The sequence below is a fragment of the Geotrypetes seraphini genome, chromosome 3 (assembly GCF_902459505.1).
Source record: "Geotrypetes seraphini chromosome 3, aGeoSer1.1, whole genome shotgun sequence".
NCBI classification, from domain to species: domain Eukaryota; kingdom Metazoa; phylum Chordata; class Amphibia; order Gymnophiona; family Dermophiidae; genus Geotrypetes; species Geotrypetes seraphini.
In genome coordinates this window covers 340,450,828-340,468,380 of record NC_047086.1, presented here as the reverse complement: position 1 = coordinate 340,468,380, position 17,553 = coordinate 340,450,828, and the positions used below count along the sequence as shown (strand labels likewise).

The 17,553-nt window shown below is 41.0% G+C and overlaps 1 protein-coding gene across 5 annotated transcripts in view; it reads right to left on the bottom strand.

Moving 5' to 3' along the window:
* The window catches only part of AFTPH (aftiphilin), a 132,727-nt gene that overhangs the window by 49,837 nt on the left and 65,337 nt on the right, over positions 1-17,553 (bottom strand). For all 5 annotated transcript variants that reach the window (XR_004538699.1, XM_033936288.1, XM_033936289.1 and 2 more), the window contains exons 4-5: positions 9,449-9,575; positions 8,424-8,480 (exon numbers count right to left, since the gene is read on the bottom strand). Coding sequence is in view for 4 of the 5 variants with exons in the window: in XM_033936288.1 (XP_033792179.1) it covers positions 8,424-8,480; positions 9,449-9,575 (184 nt within the window). In the remaining variant the exon portion in view is untranslated. The remainder of the gene's footprint in view (positions 1-8,423; positions 8,481-9,448; positions 9,576-17,553) is intronic.

Below are 17,553 nucleotides of genomic sequence, written 5' to 3'. Positions count from 1 at the left end.
CTGCCAATTGCATGTCAATCATGCAACGGCGTCATTTATAGACTCACATCTACAGGGAAGGTAGGTGCCGGAAATGTAAGCTAGGGTTTTAAAGGCCTACATTTCTGGCGTCTACCTTTCATGAGAATCAGGCCTATGGAGGCACCTTATGATGCCTGCCACTTATGGCATTACCAACAATTACTAACTGCATATTGTAACTCGCTGACTGTCCAGCTCTCTTCAATGTGAACCGCCTAGAAGTCTCACGACTATGGCGGTATAGAAGAATAAAGTTATTATTATTATTATTACATTAGCATTAAGCGTTGTTAAGGTGACTCAGGCAGTATAATGGTGGTACTCTTAGATGCCTCCATTTTTTTTTATAATGGTGTTTCAATTGGTTTTTAATCACCAGTCAATTAGTGCATAAATTAAACCAATTAAGTTAGGCGATGGTAGGGTGCCATTTTTAGAATTGGGCCCTATATTCCCACCACTAGTTTTTAGTAGAGATCACTGGATAGTTTTAGAGTAAGCAGTACAAAACTTTTTATTTATTATTACTTAATACCCACTCAGTAAGAAACATAAATGTTATTATATTTGGCTTAGTAAGAGACAGTAATTATGATATTGTTTGTATTACTGAATCTTGGGGCTCCTTTTACAAAGCCGCGCTAGCGGTTTAATGCGTGCTAAACCGCCGGCCGCGCTAGCCGCTACTGTCTCCTTTTGAGCATGCGGTAGTTTTTCGGCCAGTGCGGGGGATAGCGCGTGATGAAAAGTCGTGTGTGTTAAACCCGCTAACGCGCCTTCATAAAAGGAGCCCCTGGTTGCTTATCAGAGATGCCATTATTTTAAAACTCTGCCTTCCAGATTATTGCGCTATGTCACAATCTCTGTCAAATAAGAAAGAGGGAAGGATTATCACATCTATTGATTTTACTAAACAAGAATTACCTGCTGTTCTAGAATTAAGAGTTTTTACCTGCCTTCTTTTATTTTATCTCAGAACATTCTTATGTTATTGACTTGTTGGTAAATATTAACTTGGAACCAACCAAGTCTATGATTTTGGGTGATTTTAGTCTTCATATTGATGAGGAACAGGAAAATGATTCTGTTGCTGATTTTTTACAAATTTTATCTATTCAAAATATAACTCATTGAAATGGATATATCAGACTTCCCTCCTTTTACAAAAGCATAGCGTAGTTTTTAGCGCCAGCCGCAGAAGTAACAACTTCGATGCTCATAGGAATTCTATGAGCATCAGAGCTGTTATCGCCGCAGCCAGCACTAAAAACCACGCTATGATTTTGTTAAAAAAAGGAGGGGGTTAATTTTTATGGACAAGAAATTTTCAAATTCTGAAATATATATATTAAGAAAATTAAACCAGTTCTCTGGTCTAATCACTTTTTTAAAACATTCCATGGAAAATTGTTTTCTAATACTATCATGCTCATAATCAACAACATAGATTTTCAAAATGCATCCTAAATCAGCACTTGGACGTCCTAATTGCCAGGATGTGCCGATCAAAACCGTCTTTCTGTATATCTAGTGAGGGGTTCCAGCCTCTGTACGTTCAGAGCACGAGATGGGCGTGGTGGAGGCTTGTTATGGGCGGGCTTTGGGTGATCTCAAGGATGAGTTAGACATGGACGTCTTGCAGCGATAATTACATTTTGCAAGACATCCTGGATGGAACTTGTACGTTTGGAACCAGACCTGTTTTAGAAGGGTCTAAGTGCCTCAAAGGTGCGCAAACTGACCAGATAACCACTGCACTCCCACACTCTCCCAGTGCTCACTGACCCCCTTCCGCCACACAAAAATAAGATGAAAAGGGTACATACCTCTCTCTAAAACAGCAGCATCTGATATGGGGAAGCCTAGTAGAGCTGCGCACAGATGTCTTAAGTAGCCTGGTGGGTGGGCTAATGAACCACAGAGAGGAGGACCCAGGCCCATAAGCCACTCTAACAACTACATTTATGGCAGAATGTGTGAGCCCACCCAAACCCTACTATACTGCCATATAGGTGGGACATTTTTTACTGCTAGGGTTTTTCGCATCCCTTTTACCAGCCGGTGAGACGTGCTGTTTTTCAAGTTTTGCTACCCTGACTACGGAAGGTCATACAGTAGCTTCTACATCACTCTCAACCTCCTGTGTTTTTGAATTACAGATCTTACAAACCCCTGAGGAAGGCATAGTTTGCCAAAACACAGCCCTTCTTGGGTCTAGGCTCCAGTGTTGGTTGATGCAGTTTGGAATTTGAAATAAAGATTTGAACTTTATTCTCCTGTGTCCAGGAACAGGCTCCACGTGGGGTGCTTTGTGGACGTCTCTCGGTTCTTTGTGATAGCCTGGTCTTTTGCCTCTGTCCTTAGGACCGCAGTTGTCATAGCAGGTCCCTCCAGTAGCTTTGTGGATGATATACCGCATTGGCATATGCCATCTATGCAGTTTACAATCAAAAGTTTTAAAATATCATAAGATATGAAATTACATCATGTACAGTTAAAAGACAGCAAAAGTAAAAGAATAAAATATAATTTAAAAAATACATTTAAATTCTATTTTAATTAAATTTCTTTAGCAAAAACCACGGCGTTCTGTCTAAAACAAGATAGAGCCGGTTAATTGAGAGCTTTTAGATAAGAGCAGGGTCTAAAGTTATGTGAGGAGAATAAGGGAAAGGATGACTTTGCCATGGCTGCAGTGGTAGCCAGATCCTGCTTCTCCCTGCCAACAGCCCACCACACCTGTTCCTCCGTGATACACAAGACAAATTGCTGCTTTTGACAACCAAAAATTAAAGGTGTCTAAGAAGGTAGAAGGATAAGAACATAAGAACATAAAAATAGCCTTACTGGGTTAGACCAATGGTCCATCAAGCCCAGTAGCCCATTCTCACAGTGGCCAATCCAGGTCACTAGTACCTGGCCAAAACCCAAGGAATAGCAGTATTTCATGCTACCGATTCAGGGAAAGCAGTGGCTTCCCCATGTCTTTCTCAATAACAGACTATGGACTTTTCCTCTAGGAAATTGTCCAAATCTTTCTTAATACCAACTACACTATCCGCTCTTACTACTTGGCAACACGTTCCAGAGCTTAACTATTCTCTGAGTGAAAAAAGATTTCCTCCTACTGACAAATATTTAAGCAGCTTCTCGCTTACGGCTCTCCACATTTCAGCTTTTCCACATACTCACCATTATAGGACCCTCCGGGACCCCTAAAGAAGACTTTTTGTCGAAACGCGGGCCATGTTGGGTCCTGCATCCTTAGTGGACTAGGTCCTTTGGGTTTTTATGTGGATTATCTTATTTGTATGTGGATGATCTTATTCTATGTGAATAATTCTATTGTATCTTTGGAACTTTGACCTTTTTTTTAAATAAAGCCCATTTAAGGAACATCGCCACTCCAAAGTGCTTGTTTTGGTTTCTTCTGGATTTTCTTCTCTGTGGATTTTTTGGGGTCAATTCTCTTCGGTTTTGGCTTGACATTGTTTCAGAACATTAACTGAACCAGGTCAATGAAACTGTGGAATTTTCAAGTGTGGAACTCTGAGCTGTCATGAAGTTCCTGTTCCTGAAGAAAAAAACTCCAAAGGAAATCCATGAATGTATGATGCAAGCTTTGAGTGACAAATGCCCATTATACTCCACAGTGAAGAAGTGGTGTGTAAACTTTCAGTGTGGAGATTGAGACTGAAGATATAGCGAGGTCTGGAAGACCTGATATTGTCGATCATGTTCATAAACTGATTTTGGCAGATGGGCCAATATCAGCTAAAACAATTGCTTAGACACTACAAACACTCCAGGGAACATGTGGGGTGTATAATCCACAAGCATCTGGGTATGCAGAAGCTGTCAGCCAAGTGGGTGCCCAAATGTTTGAATGCTGACGAGAAACATTGTCAAGTGAACACTTCCAAGTTGATTTTGTAGCATTTTCAGCAAGCTGGTGCCAACTTTTTGGAATGACTAGTTACTATTGATGAAACATGTTTACACCACTATGATCCTGAGTCAAAACAACAGTCCATGGAATGATGGCACTCAGGTTCTCCAAGGACAAGGAAATTCAAGACCCAAAAGTCAGCAGGAAAGGTCATGGCCACAGTGTTTTGGGATCAGGAAGGTGTTGTAATGACTATCTTCCAAGGGACCAAGCAGCTAATGCAACTTACTTTGCCAAATAAAGGAGACATTGGAAAAAAAAAAAGGAGAGGGAAACTTCAGAAAGCAGTTCTCATTTTGCAAGACAATGCACCTGCCCACAAAGCCGGCAAAATGATTGATGTTTTGATGGAGTTGGGGTTTCAGGGCAGAAAAAATCCACCCTACTCACCAGATCTTGTTCCATCTTTCCTTATTAAGGTAGAACAATGGACTACACAATAACAAAATCACAAATACCTCTGAGATTAAATGGGTCAGGCCACCCAATTAATTCTACCATCAAAATCCTGGGTGTCATCTTGGACCGAAGCTTGACTTTTGAAGATCACACACTTTATGGAAACTTCGTTCCATTAAACACTATTTTGACTTCTTCTCTTTTAGACTGCTGGTTCAATCCTTGATCTTAAGTATCTTAGACTATTGCAATATTATTTACTTGGGATCTTTTAAGGAAACCATCAAACGACTGAGAATCGTTCAGAACGCTGCAGTCCTTCTCATCTATGGTCTCAAGAAATCAGATCATGTAAGCCTATATTACAAAAAACTACACTGGCTGCCCATGGAAGCAAGGGTTATTTTTAAGTTTGCTTGCCTTTGCTTCAAAACCATAACAGGTTCATCCCCAATCTATCTATCTCATCATTTTGACTTTCCAGGCACAACTTGTACATGCAGTGCCTACTTGTTCACTTTCCCATCCTTGAAGGACTGTATCCACAAGAGATTCCTCGATAGAACATTATCATTCCAAGCAGGCAAATGGAATAAATGTTTAACCAACTTTATCTCAAACGTTCTTTCTAACCAAACTTTTAGGAAGTCAATTAAAACCTACCTCTTTGACAAATTTGTCTGACTCCATTTCTAACTTGATGTACTTCTAAAACAGTTCCAGGAAAAATTGATTAATCTTACCATGTTAATGTAATTTTTAAAGTTTTTTGTAATATCGCTGTCTGCATATAGTCTCTTCCTCTGTAAACCGCTCTGAACTGTTTGTGGTATTGAAGTATATAAAAATAAAGTTATTATTATTATTTTCTGTTTTCAGACCTTAAAAAGAGTATGAAAGGGTGACAATATTCGAGTGATTCAAAGGTGATTGCAGCAGCAGAGCAGTATTTCAGTAACCAGACAACAGAGTATTTTTTAGGAAGGGTTACAGAAACCAGATATGATGTGCCAAGTGTGTTGAACTTGGGGGTGAATATGTGGAATAACTTATAAGTTTAAAGGCTCTACATTATTCCCTTCTTAGTTGGGCTGAGAACTCTTCAGCAGCTCCTCATATTGAGGAGCTATAGAGTGAATGCACTTGTAGGTCAATATGAACTATATGTGAAAGTAGATGGGAAGTCAGTGAAGTGATTTGAAGAGAGGGGTGATGTGAGTGTAGTGACTCTAGTGGAATATAAGTCACGTAGAAGCATTCTGAATGGATTGAAGGGGAGAGAGATTATTATATGACATGAAAGGCCCGAGAGAAGCAGGTTGCATTTATCTAGGCAAGAGGTAATGAGGGTGTGGATAAGGATTTTGGTAGTGTGCTCAGAGAGGAAAGGTAGGATTATGGTGATGTTACAGAGAAAGAAGCAACAGGTTTTGGAAGTCTGATGGATTTGCACAGAGGAGAGAGAGGAGTCAAAGATGAAGCTGCTTTAGCCTGGTGGCTCTAATCTTATGAAATGGTCTTTTTCTTTATATTAGGGATGCATTTCGATTAAAATTTTTTATCACAATTAATCACTGGATTACATCACATTTAAAGGAATTTTATCTATTAATTTTCCCATGGCAGTTCTTTGTGACTCTAGGTAAGTCATTTAATCCTCCCATTGCCCCAGGAACAAAATAAGTACTTTTACATAATATGTAAACTGCTTTGACTTTAACCACAGAAAGGTGGTATATCCCATTCCCCTAACCTAAATCTCCATCCCTATCATGTTTTGATCCAACATCCCTCCCTTTCTCTTCCTTCTTTCTCCTCTTCCCCCAGGTCAATTCTCTCTCTCCCTTCCTCCCATTGTCTAGCAGCAATCCCACCCTCCTTCCCCTCCACATCTACAAGCAGCATCACAAATTTGATGGTGAGCAGCACCAAGCTCTTCTCATGGCTGCTGGAGCTCACTGCCTTAGCCATAGCTTCTACCGGTAGCCAGACCAGTTCTGCTTGCGGTCTTTGGTTCACTTCCCTCCCCCTCCTGGGATTTGGCATCTGCCCCCTCAATCCCATCCCCCATTGGTCTACTTTAAATGTGGTCTTCTACTGGGTCTACTTAATCCAAAAAAGATGGAATGTGAGATTAGTACGAAACCCTAACAACATACAACAATATCTCACTGATTCTTATACAATAGGTGTATTTTAAGAGAAGAACAGGATATCAGAAACCTGCTTGATTGTCAGGAATTTAACTTTAACTAAGACTTACAAGGTTCCACATTTATCATCGATCCTAAAAAAAACCTTAATATATCTATCATGTGCAATTCTCCTAATTTAACTTATTCTATGCATGCTCTCCATGTATTTCACTCCACATCAGAGAAGGGGCGGGACCACGGCAGAGAAAACAACTCGGACGTCGTATTGCAGCTTACAAAGATCGTTAGAGCCAGCGGCAATCTTTTTCAGCAGGGCAGGCTGCTGAATTTAGATAAGTTGCTGTGGGGAAGCCACTTCCTGACTGACCCTCCTCACTCGCCCTCTAAAGCAGGAGCGGCAGGCCAACAAGAGGCAGCGCTACCACTCCTGCTTTAGGGGCGAGGGGGGAGGGTCATTCAACAAATTGGGAGGCTGATTTTTTTGCGTGGTAAATCGATTTGAATCGATTCACCGGAAGTGAATAGGTAAATCAATTTGAATCGTGAATCGGGCAGCACTACCAAGGAGTTAAAAGTGGACGAAGGCAGAAGAGATGTTTAGAGGACACAGGAGACTCTGCAAAGTGATTTTTTTTTTTTAATTGTGATGAATAACTAATGCATTAATCACAGAGATAGCTTTCAGCCCTTTTTATATCTGTGCTGAAATCTCATTTACTAGCTTTAAACCATTACTGAAAACTTACTCCTATAACTACAGAGTCATTTCTCTCTCTGTTCTGTCCTAGCCATATTTAATGATAAACTATATGCAGCATCCCTGTGTTGTCTTCTTTGCTTAATGAGCTTCCCTATCCTCTTTCTTTGTTTTATAGTAGTTTTATCTCTTGTTTAATATGAATGTACTGTAACCTAGGCATCCCTTTGTATTCTGCCTGTCATTGTCTCCCAATGAATGTTTTTATTCTTTTATTGTGTAAGAGAGGGAGTGGTGCAGTGGTTAAAGCTACAGCCTCAGCACCCTGAGGTTGTGGGTTGAAACCCACACTGCTCTTTGTGACCCTGGCCAAGTCACTTAATCTCTCCATTGCTCCAGGTACATTAGATAGATTGTGAGCCTGCTGGGATAGACAGAGAAAAATGCTCAAGTACCTGAATAAATTCATGTAAAATCATCCTGAGCTTTCTTGGGAGAACGGTATAGAAAATTGAATAAATAAATAAAATAAATAAAAAAATATTGTACACCATTTAAGTAAAACTTTTCTTTTATAGACAGTATATCAAATAAACTAACAAAATATTTACTGCAATATATCCTGATTTGGCCAATTTTTTTCCAGTGGACCCTACACATAAAAAAAGCACACAAAAGCCCAAAATTCTATCAGCTTTTCATGTTTCAGGGTGTTTTATATATTCTTACACGTATAGGCTTATTTGCAAGCATAAATATGACATTCAGTACAGAGGCTGACCAAATTTCAGTTTTAGCATGGAAACTGACTGAAACTGTGGCCCTGCCTCACCATAAGCCCCCGCCCAGCGAGCCTCACCAAATAGAGAACCTTTCCCCTCCTCGGCTGCTGCTGAATACCCACCTGTAAGTCCTCCCCAGGTCTACCTTTTAAAAGCCCTGGTGGTCTAGTGGCCTCTTCAGGATAGGAGCATCCTAAGTTTCTCTTGCTCCTGTGGCTGCAAAGTCACAGCCACTATTTTGGGACTAGAACTGGCATGGGCAGGAGCAATCCCTAAGAATGTCTTTGTGCAGCCCATTTTCAGACAAGCCATTTGTTTTGTTAAATGACTGATTGCCTTCTTGGTGTATACTGGCATTTTAAAGATATAACTTCTGCAAAGTAGGAAGCTATGTATTATAAATTTATTACAGCACTTACCAGTCCTGCAGCATACATGGGTACTATAACAGGCTGCTTTCTATTGCCTGTAAAAAGCTGTAAAAAACAAAAAAAGAGAAACACTCATTTTATCCATATCTGCAAAATATATATCATAGTACACAAATGATCTCTCAAATGTGATTCCATGCAGTTTTCATACAAAATCCCTTACACAAGACGCAGAGCTCCAATAACAACAGTTTAAATGTGATAGCTGTTCATCCTAGAAATATGTGAAAACCAGCTCATTTTAACTTTGTTCTAATAAAACTTACAGAAGTACTATATGTATGTATGTATGTATCTATTTAGATTTCTAGCCCATCCTCCCAAGGTAGCCCAGAATGGGTTATATAAACACATCCATATTTATCTGGACAAAACATATAGACAGAATATATTGCCACTATAAAATTAATCAAAATTTTAAATTTCTATATCTTTACAAAAAAGCAGTAATTCAGATTAAAATCTAATCTAAAATTTCAGTCTAGACTAGTTTAGCAGCTTTAGAAAAACAATCCAAAATTTGGTCTAAAAATTAAACAGATAAGTTTTCACAGCTCTCCAAAAAGACAACAGGTCACTTAAATGCCAGTAGGTGGTTCCACAACTTAGTCACAAACCGTGAGTAAGCTTGCTTACGAGAACACTCCAAATGGAGTATTTTTACAGAAGGGACACAAAAAAAAGTCTCTCACTGTGAATGTAGAGATCACATTAGAAAGTATATAGGTAGCTTCTCCAACATATAATTTGGAATCATATCATGAAAAGCCTTAAAAGCCAGCACTAAAATTTAAAAAATACATCTTTTTTTTATCAGAGGAGACATGATCAAAAGGACCAAGATTTTTTTTAAGATTCTCATAGCAGCATTTTGCACCCTCTGCAAATGACATAGCTCTGTAGGCAACACAAACATGTAAATAGACCAGATGTTAACAAAGTAAAGTTGCTGATTTAAAAGGCAAAGTGGTTCAAGAAACAACAGGTAATCTAGCATTTTTCTATATACTTACTATATTCCTTGTATCAATTCCCAGGGAGCATAAGAGTTTTTTGTTGCTGTGGGAGCCACCCCACTGGTACCTCAGCCCATGACTGTCATGGATATCCTGCAGCTCCTTCCACACATGAAACAGCTCCCTGTGTGGACCAAACACAAATCAAGTCATCCCAAGTGACCAACAGGACTCAACAGTGCTATCACCTATTCCACTTTTAATGACACAGTGTACATTCCAATTAGACTTTTGTGCACAAACACTAGTGTTTGGAGACCTAAAATTACCATTGTGCTCTCACAACAATTAGTATTCAGACTTCTAATTGGAAAATGATGCCCACATCAGACAGGAGAGGGTCTACTTAGGGTCTCATCAACCTTCTAATTAATATAGCAATTTTTAGAAAGTGCAAGCAATAACCTACATCCTGATTAGCTGTCTGTTTTAGGCATCTACCACAGAAGGGAATATGGAGAGACTAATAAACCTCAAGGTATTCATAGAAAATCAGAGGTTCTTTTTGTCCTAACAGGTACAATGTCTTTTACCAAGACAATACAAATAATGTACATAAGTGTCACTTCCAAATAGCTTTTATAGTCAAATGTAACACATACTTCATGTGATCTGAATGCTACGCAACACATTTGGATTTTATAAATATAAACAAATCCAAATGTGTCAAAGCATATGAAGTATGTGTTACATTTGACTCAAAATTATTTCAATATACCTAGCTTTCAAAAACATCACAGTCATGTCATTTATTCAATATACTGTTTGATTAAAGGAAATCAAATTGCATTTTAGCAAATGGAATGTAATATTGAAATGAATATGTTTATCATTGGTTAACTTTTTCTTACAAAATAATTATATATTTTCAATAACCACAAGTAACAGTTTCTTTCCCTTGTACCTTTCTATACTTGTTTTCTTAACCTGAATTTATATAAACCGTAACTTTGCAAAAAGCACACTTACTGTAACAGGTGTTATCCAGGGACAGCAGGCAGATATTCTCACATGTGGGTGATGTCATCCACGAAGACCAGTATGGACAGTGCTAAAAGTGTACTGTCACTTTAAACTTTCTAAGAAGCTTCGAGACTGCCTGTAACATGAACGCGCAAGTGCCTTCCTGCCCCGACGTTGGATCGCGATTCCTTAGTTCTGTAAGCAAACTAAGAAGCCAACCAGGGGAGGGATGTGAGAATATCTGCCTGCTGTCCCCAAATAACGCCTGTTACAGAAAGTAGCTGTGCTTTATTCTTGGACAAGCAGGCAGCATATTCTCACATGTGGGACTCCCTAGCTTACTGAACAGGATGGTGGGAGAGTTGGCCATTAAGAAGAAAATAAATTCTGTAAAACTGCTTGGTCAAAACAACCATCTTGTATGGAATAGGATTCTAGACAATAGTGAGATGCAAATGTGTGAAAAGAGGGCCAAGTAGCTGCTTTGCAAATATCTTCAATGGGAACAGAGCAAAAAAAAAGTCACTGATGCTGCCATAGCTCGGAGCTTGCGTGCTCTAGTATGACCCTTGAACTGCAGCCCAGTTTGAGCATAGTGTGTGGGAGTGTGTGGTGCAGTGGTTAGAGCACCCTGAGGTTATGGGTTCAAATCCCACACTGCTCCTTGTGACCCTGGGCAAGTCACTTAATCCCCCATTGCCCCAGGTACATTAGATAGAGTGTGAGCCTGCCAGGACAAATAGGGAAAAATGCTTGAATACCTGAATTTAAACCACTTAGACTATAAGTGGTATATAAATGCTTAAATAAATAAAAAAAAAAAATAAAAAAATAGCAAAAGGAAATAGTTCATTTGGTTACAGGTAGCCCCAATCTGTTAGGATCAAAAAAATGAACAGTGGAGGTGAAGACCTGTGTGGCTTAGTTCTCTGTATGTAGTAAGCCAAGGCACGTTTACAGTCCAATGTATGAAGAGCAGTTTCTCCAGGATGAGAATGAGGCTTTGGAAAGAATACAGGTAGCACAATGGATTGATTTAGGTGAAATTCCATAACAACTTTGGGAAGGAATTTAGGATGAATTCTAAGAACCACTTTATCGTGATGAAATACTGTAAATGGTGGATCACAAACCAGTGCCTGTAGTTCACTCACTGGACGAGCATAAATACACAGTAGAGAATGACACAGTGGCTGTTACCTGCCGAAACGGTGAGGGGGAGAAAAAAAGTGCTCACTGCAAATACGGGGACAAGGCCATCCACTGCTCTGTGGAGCAGTGAATGGCCTTGTCCCCGCAGTTAAGGGAGAGAATGCGTGCGGTCACCGATTGCGCACGGCCTCCTTCCTACCTACCTACCCGAATCTATCTCTCTCTCTCCATCCCTCCCCCTTACCTTTGCGGCGCGTTTTGAATAAATTCTTCACAAAGCCATCGGAGCCTGCAAGAACTAGCATGTGTGTGTGGGCGGAAGCTTCTCCTCTGACGCAACTTCCGGTTGCGTCAGAAGAGAAGCTTCCTCCCACACATGCACGCTACTGCTTGCAGACTCCAACCGCTTTGAAGAAGTTACTCAAAATGCGCCGCAAAAGTAAAGGGGAGGGAGGGAGATAAATACATAGATTCAGGTAGCTAGGAAGGAGGGAGAGGTCGCATAAGGGGTGCCGAAGGGTGGTGGAGGAAAGGAACAGACGCTGAAAGGACATGGGGAAGACAGAGTGGGGAGAAGACGCTGAAAGGACATGGGGAAGACAGAGTGGGGAGAAGACACTGAAAGGATATGGGGAAGACAGAGTGGGGAGAAGACGCTGAAGGGAAATGGGGAAGACAGAGTGGGGAGAAGACGCTGAAGGGAAATGGGGAACAGAGAGTGGAGAGAAGACGCTGAAGGGAAATTGGGAAGAGAAATTGGGAGAAGATGCTGAAGGGAAATGGGGAACAGAGAGTGGGGAGAAGACGCTGAAGGGAATGGGGATCAGAGAGTGGGGAGAAGGCGCTGGAAGGGAAGAAGACAGAGATGCCAGACTATGGGGGAGCGGAGGGAAGAAGATGGGTGCCAGACCAATTGGGGGGGTGAAGGGAGAGGCATAGTAACAGAGCAAATGGAAGACGCAGAGAGAAGACAAGACAGTAGATGGAAGGAATTGAATGAGAAGATGAGGGAAGCAGAAACCAGACAAAGGTAGAAAAAAAATTTTCTATTTATTTTTATTTATTTATTTTTTTTGCTTTCGGATAAAGTAGTATATTAGTTGTGTTTATAAAAATTTATAAACAAAGCTCTGCCAGCTGAACATCTTTCTCTAGTTCAGCAGCCAGAAATTTGATTTATAAGGAAAGAATAAGCTAAATATTGCAGTACTGAGGCTTGTATGGATGCTGCAGGGATAATAGTCGCGGGGACGAGGCGAGGACAGTGGTCGCGGGGATGGGGCAGGGACAGAGACGGTGGTCGCGGGGACGGAGCAGTGACGGGGACAAATTTTTTCCCCGTGTCATTCTCTAGAACACAGATCAAGAAGACCACTTTTCAAGTGAGAAACTTAAGATAAGTAGTTGCCAATGGTTCAAATGGCGGCTTCATCAGACTGATAAGGATTACATTGAGATCCCAGATAACTGGAGGTGGTCTTAGTGAAGGTTTGTAGTTCAAGAGTCCTTTCATAAATCAGGAAACAAGTGGATGAGTGGCTAATGGTTTATTGTTGAAAGGAGCATGGTAAGCACTAATAGCACTGAGGTGAAAGCTAACTGAAGTGGTCTTAAGTCCAGAGTTGAATAAATGGAGAAAGTAGTCCAATACTGAAGAAGAGGGGATGTGGAGGGATCAAGTTGATGGAGATTACACCACGAAATTAAGCATGTCCATTTGAAATCAACAGCATTGCTGAGTAGAGGGTTTTCTGGAAGCAGCTATAATGGCTTGTACTGAGTCAGAAAGATTATAATCTACTGAAATCAGATCGAGAGGTATCAAGCTATTAGGTTCAGAGACTTCAGATTGGGATGTAAAAGAGAACCTTGACTGAGTAAGTAGAGATGGAAACATATATAATGGAATTGGATCCTTGACACTCAGTTGAAGTAGAAGGTCTATCTGAGGTGTCCCCCAAATCAAGATGATTTGGTATAAGACTTTGGAGTTGAGAGTCCGCTCATGCGGCTGAAGAAATCTGCTGAGCTTGTTGGCCAGAGCATTCTGTTTGCCTTGAACATAAATGGCTTTGAGAAATGTGTCAAGAAATTGCCCACTTCCAAATGTGCTCGGCTTCTTGACATAGAGGAAGAGAGCCCGTTCCCCCCTGCTTGCTGATGTACTACATGACCACTTGATTGCCTGTTGGAACAAGGAGGACTTGGTTGGAAAGATGACCTGAAATGTTTTTAGGGCATTGCAAATTACCTGCAGTGCTAACAGGTTGATTATGAAATGTCTTTTCTCGAGTAGACCACAGCCCCTAAGTCTGGAAGCCATCCTACTGCCACCTAACTTGTTTTAATGGATGATAAACAGCATGGTAATTGACCATGTCCTTTAAAACCAATTAAAAACAGATTTTTAAAAAATGGAGGCACCTAAGGGCACCTCCAAAATAGCGATTATTCTACCATCTACAGAGGCACTTTATGATGCCTAATGCCACTGTAGGCATAGCTAATGCTGGAAGTGGCGTTAAAACGTCATAAAACACCACCATAGCTGCAATTCATGTGAAAGGTAGGTGCCGGAAATATAGGCCTTTAAAACCCTGGCCTACATTTCCAGCGTCTACCTGGAAAGCTGTGATTCTAGAAACGGCGCCGTTGCATGATTGACACACAATCGGCGGTCAATTTTTAAGTGGCCAACGACAATGGTGCCATTTATAGAATTTGGCCCAGAATGTCTGTAGGAATCAGTAGTAGCTGCTGCTGTTCAATTTTCCCAATAGGGCTCACTGCAGTATGTTTAATGCTGCCTTTTCCTAGGAATGTTCCTCTTGATGCTGCTATGTAATAGCAAATTTGTTCTATAGCTCTTGAATAACTTTTGTAGTATTTAATGGCAAACTTATTCTATAAGTCCCAAAAGGACACATGGGTAATGTATTAATTAATAAATACTCCTCAGTTTCTGGTACCCACGACTTCGACTCCAGTACCTAAAATTGTCTCTGACTCCTTGACTCCGACTCCACAGCCCTGGTTACCAAGATGAAATCAGAATCAGACCTTGTTTTATGGGGAACTCTACAGGTCATTGACTTAAGCTCTGCTCAGCACCCATTGTTGTGCGCAGATGCAGAATAAGTACCTAGAACATACAATGTAAACCACTTTAATTGTAACCACAGAAAGGGAGTACCATATATACTCAAATATAAATCGAGATTTTTGGGTTACAAAAATGGGCCAAAAATGGGGGTCTCGGTTTATATTCGAGCCACTACTATCCACAAAGCACAGCTACTTACCGGAGACAGCAGGCAGATATTCTCACATATGGGTGATGTCATCCACGGAGCTCGGTACGGACAGCATGAAAAGTGTACTATCACTAAGTTTTAAGAAACTTTGCAACTGCCTACACCACGCATGCGTGAGTGAGTACATTTCTGCCTGACGCTTGCTCGTGGTACCTCAGTTCCTAAGCAAGCTAAGAAACCAACCCAGGGAGGTGGGTGGGTTGTAAGAATATCTGCCTGCTATCTCCAGATAATACCTGTTACGTTAACTGTGCTTTATCCTTGGACAAGCAGGCAGCATATTCTCACATATGGGACTCCCTAGCTTATTGGAACGGGATGGAAGGAGAGTTGGCCAATGAAGTAAAGAAATTTTGTAGAAAAACTACTTGGCTGAAGTGACCCTTCCTTGTGGAAAAGATTCCAGACAGGAGAGGTGCATAAATGAGTAGACTGAGGACCAAGTAGCTGCATTGCAGAATGTACCTATAGGAGAGAAACGTAAGAATGCAACTGAAGCCAGAATGGCTGAGAGCTTACGTGCTATCAAAGATGTCCCAAGTTGCAGTATAGTCCAATCATGGCAAAAGAGATACAGATTGTAAGGTATGAGGAAATACAGATCCAGGTATAGGCAAAGGTAACTCATGTCTGGTGATTTCATGAGTCTCTGGTTGCACTTCCTTCTTCAGACTATAAATCCAATATTTCTCTTTCTTTCTTTCTGCCTCCTGCATGCTTCCTCTCCTCCAGACCTCATTCCATTCCCCAACCAACATCTCTCTGTCCCTACATGAGTCCAACTTTTTCTTTCTCTCTCTCTGCCCCCTTTCTTTCTTTCTTTCTCTCTCTGCCCCCTTTCTTTCTTTCTTTCTTTTTCTCTCTGCCCCTTTTCTGTCTTTCTTTCTGTCTCTGCCCCCCTTTCTGTCTTTCTTTCCCTCTGCCCCCCTTTCTCTTTCTTTGTCTCTCTTTTTGCCTCCTTTCTTTCTCTCTCTCTGCCCCCTTCTTTCTTTCTCTCTGTCTTTCTCTCTCCCTGCCCCTAAGCCACCGCCGCTTATTTAAGCCACTGCCATCAATTTAAGCCTGCTTCCCCAACACCGCAAAAACCAGGCCCGTGCAAGCGCCGAACCCACAAGCCTTCCCCCTTCCCCGACGTCAATTCTGGCATTGAAGAGGAAGTTCCGGGCCAGCCAGGCAGCGATTGGCTGGCCCAGAACTCCCTATTGGCCGTCAGAATTGACATCGAGGGGGAAGGCTGTGGGTCCAGCGCTTGTACGTGCCTGGCCTGGCGTCGGGGAAGCAGGGAGAACAGAATGCAAAGACAAAGACAATGTGAGTCTATCGCAGAGCCCGGGATGGGCTCTGCGATCGACTCGTGTCGCTTTTGCAATCTACTGGTTGATCGCATCGACCTTTTGGGCACCCCTAAACTACACAATCTTCTCATTGTCTAGTAATGGTTTCTCCTGGTTGGAACGGACCAATCTCTCTGTGCATTTTCTCCAATTCTTCTCTTGCTCAATTTGCTAGTTCAGCTTCGGCAGGAATTGGCCTCAAGAAAGGGGCAGAGAGAGAGAGAAAGAAAGAAAGAAGGCAGAGAGCGAAAGATAGAAAGGGGAGGGGGCAGGGAGAGAGGAAGAAAAAGTTGGACTCATGGAGTGACAGAGAGAGATGTTGGTTGGGGAATGGAATGAGGTCTGGAGGAGAGGAAGCATGCAGGAGGCAGAACGAAAGAAAAATAAATATTGGATTTGCAGTAAGAAGAAGGAAGTGCAACCAGAGACTCATGAAATCACCAGACAGCAAAGGTAGGAAAAATTATTTTATTTTAAATTTAGTGATCAAGATGTGTCTGAATTTAAATCTGCTGTCTACATTTTGCACTATGGCCCTCCTTTTACTTAACCGCAATAGCGGTTTTTAAGCACAGGGAGCCTATGAGCATCGGGAGCAGTGCGGGGCATTCAGCGCAGCTCCCTGTGCTAAAAACCGCTATCGTGGTTTAGTAAAAGGGGATGGGGTATATTTGTCTATTTTTGTATAGTTGTTACTGAGGTGAAATTGCATATTTTAAAGTCATTTGCCTTGACCTCTTTGGAAAAACCCCCCCGAATATAAATGATAATTAACATTTTCTCAGCATACAGTGTACTTTGAGTTTTTAAAAAAATTTTATTGTCTGTAGATCATTTTGACTTGGTCATTTTGAAAGTAGCTTGCAAGCCAAAAAAGTGTGGGCACCCCCGATCTAGAACAAAATGGTAATTTGTGATTGAAATATGTACTTTCCTAGGGCCAAATATTCTCGGTCCATTGATAGAGAGTCTGAGAACTAGAATCTCCAGCTGAGGTATTAATAATAATAATAATAACAACTTTATTTTTATATACCGCAATACCACAAACAGTTCAGAGTGGTTTACAGAGGAAGAGACTGTATACAGACAGCGATATTACAAAAATTTTCAAAATTACATTAGCATGTTAGGATTAATCAAATTTATCTGGGAGTGATTTAGGAATACATCAAGGCAGAAGTAGATTCAGAGAAATTTATCAAAGAAACAAGTTTTTATTGACTTCCTAAAAGTTTGATAAGTGTTTGAAATAAAGTTGGTTAAACATTTATTCCATTTGCCTGCTTGGAATGATAGTGTTCTGTTGAGGAATCTCTTCTAGATACAGCCCTTCAAG